The sequence below is a fragment of the Mus caroli genome, unplaced genomic scaffold (assembly GCF_978045245.1).
Source record: "Mus caroli unplaced genomic scaffold, Mus_caroli_1 scaffold_11, whole genome shotgun sequence".
In the NCBI taxonomy this organism is placed as follows: domain Eukaryota; kingdom Metazoa; phylum Chordata; class Mammalia; order Rodentia; family Muridae; genus Mus; species Mus caroli.
Genome location: NW_028227266.1, coordinates 98,638,105 through 98,645,592, shown reverse-complemented (window position 1 = coordinate 98,645,592; position 7,488 = coordinate 98,638,105). Strand labels below are relative to the sequence as shown.

At 54.4% G+C, this 7,488-nt stretch overlaps 1 protein-coding gene across 1 annotated transcript; it reads left to right on the top strand.

The window, feature by feature from the left end:
- Positions 1 to 1,482: 1,482 nt before the first annotated feature.
- Positions 1,483 to 2,205, top strand: Sox14 (SRY-box transcription factor 14). The gene has a single exon (XM_021173019.3). The coding sequence runs from the start codon at positions 1,483 to 1,485 to the stop codon at positions 2,203 to 2,205; it is 723 nt and encodes a 240-aa protein (XP_021028678.1).
- The last annotated feature ends 5,283 nt before the right edge of the window (positions 2,206 to 7,488 follow it).

Genomic DNA, 7,488 nt, shown 5'->3' with positions numbered 1-7,488 from the left:
GGCACCCTGAGAAAAATTGACCCTAGCTAAGAAGGTACAGCCTGAGGCTCCATGCTGCAGGCGCAGAAGAGAGACCAGGAAGGTCCCCAAGCCCCGCCTTCCCTCTGCCCTTGCAGTTTGGACGTTGAGGGAAGCTGTGAGTTTTAAATCGCCGAATAATAATAACATAGGTGAATAAGAATCAGGATGGACCTCTGCCTACCACACTCAACCCCCAAAGTGAAGAGTCCTAGTGGCAAGGGCCCCCAAAGTGAAGAGTGTTAAGGGCTTGCCAATCAGGACTCTAAACCTCTGCGACGTCCGCATGAAGCATCCTGGTCTCGGCTCAAAGCTCTTGACTCCGACCCCCAGGGACCCAGAACTGCTCCGTAGAGCGTCCTGGATTACAGGTGGAGGCGCCGCCTAAAGCCAACCTGGGAGAATGATACCAAAGCACCGTAGATGTTCTGGCGCGAAAAGTTTATTTTGATTTTGGCCTGAGTTTGACATATTCTTTTCCTTTCCCAAGGATCTTTGACAAGTGTGTGTTGTTGGGGGCGGGGAGGGGGGGCGTAGAGGGTGCTGTCTTCCCATTTGGTGACTAGACTGTCCTCTTTATCTACGTGAGCTCTGGGCTTGCTGGCTTTGCTGACAGCTCCCTGGGTCTTTATATTATTAGAAGCACCAGTTCTCTTTTGAACAACTGGGGAAGAAAAACGGGGGTCACGAAGAGTTTTAATTTTTTGACAGTGCCAGAGACAATGTGAGCCCCCTGAATCCTGAGCTATCAAGCCGCGTCTGTTCGCGGTGGCGGTCTCTCTGTCCCCCATACCTCTCCCCGCCCCCATCAGGGACGCTCCGGGTTTCCACTACTCGCGAGTTGGCAGGTGCGCCCCCTCGCCTTCCCTGCTGCTGATTGGAGCCCAGGTTGGGGAGTCGCCGCCCCGCGCTTATGTCAGAGTGCGTGCGGTCCCGGCCCACCTCGCCTTTGAACTTCGCCGCTTTTGGCTGCAGTTCACCAGCCTCCCCGCATTCTCGGCCAGGTGCAGTGCTAGGCAAAGCAGCGCCCGGAAACCACGGGAGGGGGGAGCCACGGCCAGAGAAGCCAGGGGAGAGACGGGAAGGAGAGAAGGCGAAGGTGAAGAGGGAGCGAAGGAGGAATCTCCTGCCCTCGCCAGAAAATTACCTAGCCACTTAATCCCAAGACTCTGGTACTTGGGCCCCAATCTCTGGTGCCCACAGACTCCAGGCCGAGCGCCCCCTCATCCCCGCTGCCCTTCCTACCCTTCGGCCCCCTGGGGGCTGCCTGGGGGCTGGGACTGGCATGATCAGTTGAAAACTTTGCAGGGTCAGCTCTTCTCTCTGATTTCCCCTCTGCGGCTCCGAGACGAGGGGAGTTCAGAGTCCCGGGCTCAGGACGGACAGAAAGACAGACGGCCAACCGCGCCCAGGCTCGCCCGCAGAGCCCCTGCATTCCCCGCCCCCGCCCGCCTCGCCGGGACCATGTCCAAACCTTCAGACCACATCAAGCGGCCCATGAATGCCTTCATGGTATGGTCCCGGGGCCAGCGGCGCAAGATGGCCCAGGAAAATCCCAAGATGCACAACTCGGAGATCAGCAAACGCCTGGGCGCCGAGTGGAAGCTCCTGTCCGAGGCAGAGAAGCGGCCTTACATCGACGAAGCCAAAAGGCTGCGAGCCCAACACATGAAGGAGCACCCTGACTACAAGTACCGGCCGCGGCGCAAGCCGAAGAACCTGCTCAAGAAGGACAGGTATGTCTTCCCCCTGCCCTACCTGGGCGACACGGACCCGCTCAAGGCGGCCGGCCTGCCCGTGGGGGCTTCCGACGGCCTCCTGAGCGCGCCCGAGAAAGCCCGGGCCTTCTTGCCGCCTGCCTCGGCACCTTACTCCCTGCTGGACCCTGCGCAATTTAGTTCCAGTGCCATCCAGAAGATGGGTGAAGTGCCCCATACGTTGGCCACCAGCGCGCTGCCCTACGCGTCCACCCTGGGCTATCAGAACGGCGCCTTCGGCAGTCTCAGCTGCCCCAGCCAGCACACGCACACGCACCCGTCCCCCACCAACCCGGGCTACGTGGTGCCCTGTAACTGTACCGCCTGGTCTGCCTCCACCCTGCAGCCCCCTGTCGCCTACATCCTCTTCCCAGGCATGACCAAGACTGGCATAGACCCTTACTCGTCAGCCCACGCTACGGCCATGTAACCCCAAGCTTGGCCCGGACCTGATGGGTGGCGTGGAAGCAGAGATCTGAATCCTTTCCTTTGCACCTAGTTTGGCCCGCAGATGCCTCTGGGTCAGGCCCGTCGCTGCCCCTCGCCCACCCCAGACTCTGCCTCTCTCTTCCAGGGGGGAAGGGAAGGGCCATCATCCTGGACCCAAGGCACAGACTGGTGCCAGAAATTTGCAAACATTTAGAAAGCTACACATCTTCCCCTCTCCCGACTCTCCCAAAGCAAGTCTCCGACTGTACCCCCTTTGGACAAAAAAAAAAAGTAGGCAGTTTTGCTTTATTTACGTCCCCCTCACTGTCCGCGAATAGGCTTTGGACTCGGAACTCCCAGATCCTGGTATTATATCTAGAATATGCGTATATATATATTTTTCCTTTCCCACTGAAGAAAAAGAGCTGAGTCTCGGTGCTGTGCTGTCAGACACAGCTAGGCACCATTTGCTCTTCCTGTGTGTGGGGAGGTGAAAGGCTTAAAAGTTTAAAACTTCAGGAAGGGAAACCTTTCTGTTTAAAACCATACTATGGTCGTGTTTGCTTCGATAAAAAGAAAACAAAAAGGAACCACGTGGCTTTTCGCTTTGTGTACCCGCAGTACTCCTAGACACCTAAGTTTACTTTTAGACAGAATGTCAGGTAATGAAGTCAGGAAGTAGAAAGTGGACAAAACCTTAAAATAATAATAATAATAAACATCCTACATGGTCATAAGTGTTTGGACAATGTCTTGGAAATGTACCTAGAAGGATTTTTTTTCCTCATTCCTCTGTTCATTTGTTGAACAAAGACGTTTTGAATAAAGACAATCTGTCATTGCAAAAAAGTAACCTTTGATGTGCATAAAAATCAAGTAAGGAGGCTCACTCAGGTCAAGGAGCTGGAGTCTTCTTCCAGGCTGGCAGTACTTAGAGTGGGGTGAAGCAGGGTAGGCTGCAGGCGGTCCTGTCCTGGCAGAACCTGGTGGCCTATGGCCTATAGAGGGGCCCTGAGTCTGGGGTCTGTCTGCATTGCACCCTGTGTCCCCAGTTTTGCTTTTAGAGGCTTGGCAAAGGTACCAATATCGGGGTGCTGTGCCTTTCCCGCAACCTTCCTAAAGTGGGTCAAACAGCTCCCAACAATGAATGAACTAAGACGAAGATGAAACCTCTTGAGTTCTGGGTGGGTTTGCTTTTTAACAACTACACTCCAAAGACCTGGGGGGGGGGGAGTCGCAGTGTTGGGGAAAGGAACAAGTTTCTCTACAGGAGCAGTGTGTGTACTGCTGTGGGTGCTTAAGTTCAGAGCATGGGATGAAAGCGGTAGAATTGGTGTTTTGTTTTGTTTTAATGTTTGTTATCACTGCCCCCCTCCTGGGAATCTGGGACCCCAAACTAAGTTTCTAAGTTTAAAAATGTTTTTAATTGGTTGATAACGACTTTGTTGTTGTTGTTGCTGCTGCTGCTGTTGTTGTTGTTCCGCTGTGGGAAAAAGATAGGCGAAAAAAGAAAGGAGACAATACTGCCATGCATCGGGCAAAGAGTTTTTAAAACACAGATTTTTAAGAGAAGATCCCATCTCTTTCCCCCTCCGTGTGAGTGTTTGCTTGAGGGTGCCAAGGCTTTGCTGATGCTATCTAGCACAACAGCTCTTCAGAGTTTGTTGTCTAATTTGAAATGTTCTTCTCACCTCCAGTATTCCGCGAGTTTCACTCCCTAAATCCGTGGTCCCGCGTTTTTCTCTGTAGGCGGTGTGTGTTTCCCCTCACCCTTGGCTTTGCTATGGTGCCTGGAAGGGATGGGGCAGCCTTGGGCTCAAGGCCTTTCTGCTGCTGTTGAGAGATTTGTGGGCGCCTGCGCCACCCCCCCCCCAAGGACTCGGAAGCCGGAGGTGGGAGAGAAACGTTGTCAACAGTCACCAAAGCCAAAACCCTCGGATTAGCATATTGTCCACAAAACAATTAGAAGTGTTTGAGGTGCTATTTGGAGCCTATTCATCCGAGCCCCTTTGTCAAGGGGGGATTTTCATTATTAAAAAAAATAAGTTAGCAGTTGTCCATCTGGCTGAGCTGAATAGCAAAGTGATTCGTGTTGTATATGCTTTTCTCATTAAGAGCTCTTTTGAGACCAATGTTAGAATTAAATGGTATTACACAATTAACATACAAGGCCGCTGAATAGGACGGGACGCCTATAAATAATAGATAGATAAATAAATGAACGTTCGGGCTAAGGTAAACAAAGGCGGGCTGGGGGAGGTGTGGAGGAGGCCAGGCCTGCTGAGCCACGCGTACTTAGCATCACAAAACCCTCTTACAAATCGTGACAATTAGGAAGTGACGAGCCTCTGGTGGCCGTCGGGTCCAGGGACTCAGGGTGCAGTAGGGAAGGCCCCTCCTCCCGCCCCCTAGGAAGCCCAGGAGGCCCAGGACGCTGGCGTTGCTCCTGTTGTTTGATCTAACCCCAACTGACAGTCCTGTCAGCCTCTCTGCTCTCCTTCATAGCTCAGTGTCCCTTAACATCTCCAAAGATGAAGCTTACCGGGGTCTGGTGTCTCCTCGCAGAGCCCAGCGCAGGAGAGCTCAGGGCACCCTAGCCTCGGGAGGAACCCAGGCCCCCACTAAGGTGCCTAGCTGATTGTGACACGGGGTTCGATTGCAAAGGGGCACCAGGCAGGTTTGAAAGGAGAAGGCCTCCGCCCTCAGGAGAAGCTAAAACAAACAGCTCCCCCAAAAACTAAAAAGCAAGGTTCCAATCAGACTGCGCCCGGCCTTGGGTCTCTCCTGGAAACTGGAGTGGGGTGGCACCGAAGAGAGCCTGGGGTCCACTACAGGGCCACTGAAACCTCTCTCCAGCACACACAGAGGGAAACAGGGTCCTGGGGCAAGCCGCAGATCAGGCTCCTGGGGTTTCTTTCCTGGACATTTTGTTTTCTTCCTAGACTGCCTGCCCTCCTCCGACCTGGGCCCAGCCTGGCCTCCAGGGCCTGCGGCAGTGTCTTCACCGGGGCCGAGGGTAGCCAAGCATCAGTTGCAGAGGTGCGCGGCCACAACTCGCCCCAACAGCCCAAATCCCGCTTGTCACGCCGCTGACAGGAGTCCGATTACAGACTTTAAAGTCTGCCGCAGACAAAAAGGAATCCCCTGGGGAGTTGTGTGAGTGTAGGGGGCGGGTGGGGTGGAAGCAGTCTCTGTCAAACCTGTTTGCTCACAACTGTCTCTTTCTTTCAAGAAAAGCATTAAAGCAAAGATGTAGAGAGAGAAGCGCCCCGCCCGCCTGGAGCGCAGACAGCCGCTTCTCCCTGCGCCACGCGCAGCAACCGGCAGCCTGGAGTCCCCAGCCACTCAGGTTGCGGGTCCGCAGAGCCCGAACTCCCGCACTCTGCGAGAGGCGTGACTGCCACCCGCTCTGCGATGCAGAGGAGTCCCGCAACCCCGGAGCACTGCTCCTTCGGAACCTGTGCAGCCCGGGTCTCTCCTCCGCAGGTGCCACTGCTTCTGGGAATCTTTTTCCCCAAACTGATTCTTTCTGCCTTGCGCGTCGCCCGCGCGTGCACCCGCCGCTCCTCGGCTAAGGTTTCCTAGGGCTGGACCATGTGCGCTCCGGACAGCAGCTGGCAGCTCCCGCTAGTTCGAGTTTTAGCTGGGTTTTCATTCTAAAATTTTGGCGGAGGCGGTCTGTCTCAGGGGCTCACTGGTCCAGACTTCTGAGAGATTAGGCATGTTGCCTCACTTCACCTTCTGGCCTCCACAAAACTTCGCGGTTCGTGTGTGTGTGTGTGTGTGTGTGTGTGTGTGTGTGTGTGTGGTTTCTCTTATTTGGGTCCTACTCCCCAAACTTTATTCCCTTCCAGTTTCCTGGCCTTCCTGTTCAAGGGTCAATTTTCTTACGAAACCTAACTTTACAGATGAAGAAGGCCGGCTTCTCAGAGTAGAACACACTGAGTTGTGAGTGACTGACACCTGAGACTCCTTAAGGTTTGCTTTTTAAAGCCGAAGCCACCTAACCTCCAGGAATCTTCACTGATCCAAAGCAGGATGATAATTCGGTCCAGGTAGAGCCTAGGGACTTTCACTGCATCGCGCCACCTGCACGAGCTCCTCCTGGCCCGGCAGGTTCTCTGGAGAGAGAGCGGGCTGCCAGAACCCTGAAAACTTGGCAAGCGGTGGAGCCAGCTCTGCCTTGGCGGATTATCGTTCCCTTCTGCCCCTTCTCGGTTCAGGCCTCGTCACCATTGTCCAAGTGGACAATGAATTTCGAGTCATTTGAATTCGCATATCAAGTAATTCACAAGATGCGCGTTAAGAATTCTCAAGTCTATTTGCCGGGTGGGTGGTGCATAGAAGAAAGGGGAAGCGGGAGGGTCGTGTGCATTTGGCTGGTTTAGGTGCGCCTCGGACGCTTTCGACTCGACCGGGGGGCAAGCTTGCTTGACCTCACTCCCCACCCACAACCCACAACCACACATCCCAGTCTCCCGTGTGCAGTGGGAGTGCTGATGTTTCTTGGATAGTACTTCTTGGCCCAGAACCAGACGCCTCGAGCTTGGGTTGTAGCTGAGAAATTACGGAGATAATGAAGTTGAGGCAGGCAAGGGGGCGCTAGAAATCCGGTGGAATGGACCAGGAACAGGTCGGTCGCCCCATCCCCATCCCACCCCCCGCGGACCCCGTTTGTGTGCCTGTGGGACTCAGAATCCTGCTGTGGACTTATGAAAATTCCTGGAAGTTACACTGCCGGGGTGTTAAAATGAGAATTTGCCCTGGGAATGAGCCTGAAGGCAAGCAAAGAGGGAGGGTTCGCTGGTGGGCTGGCCCAGCCCAAATTCCTCGGTGTGGCGAGAGGACTTCTGTACCCAAAGGCTCCAGCCAGGCTTCCGAAGTCCAAGGATAGAGTTGTGCTCCCTAAAGCGGAAAGGACAGCAAGCTCAGGGCGTCCACCCCCCTTCTCTCCCGACATCCCTGATGTACCCACTCCCAAATCCCCAAAGTCTCTGTGCAGGTTAGGGGATGGAGCCAAAAGCCAGGTGAGACAAGGTGATAGGAATACTCAACTTTTCTCTTTACTACGAAGTGTCCTGCGCTTCCCCGGTGTCCAGCAGCGGCTTCCAAGTTTTTAAGACCCCCATCTGGAAAAGAGGGGATTCAGATCCCCCCCCCCGTGCAATCGTGGCAAGGACACGAGGGCATGTCTGTCCAGAACTGTGCCAGACTGAAGGTATCTAGAGATGCCCACACTCGACCCTAGGGTGGCAAGAAATTCTCCCGACTTCCAGTTCAGGGC

Bases quoted from the DNA above. Each gene is read 5' to 3' on its own strand.
- Sox14 (XM_021173019.3), top strand. From the start codon at position 1,483: ATGTCCAAACCTTCAGACCACATCAAGCGGCCCATGAATGCCTTCATG.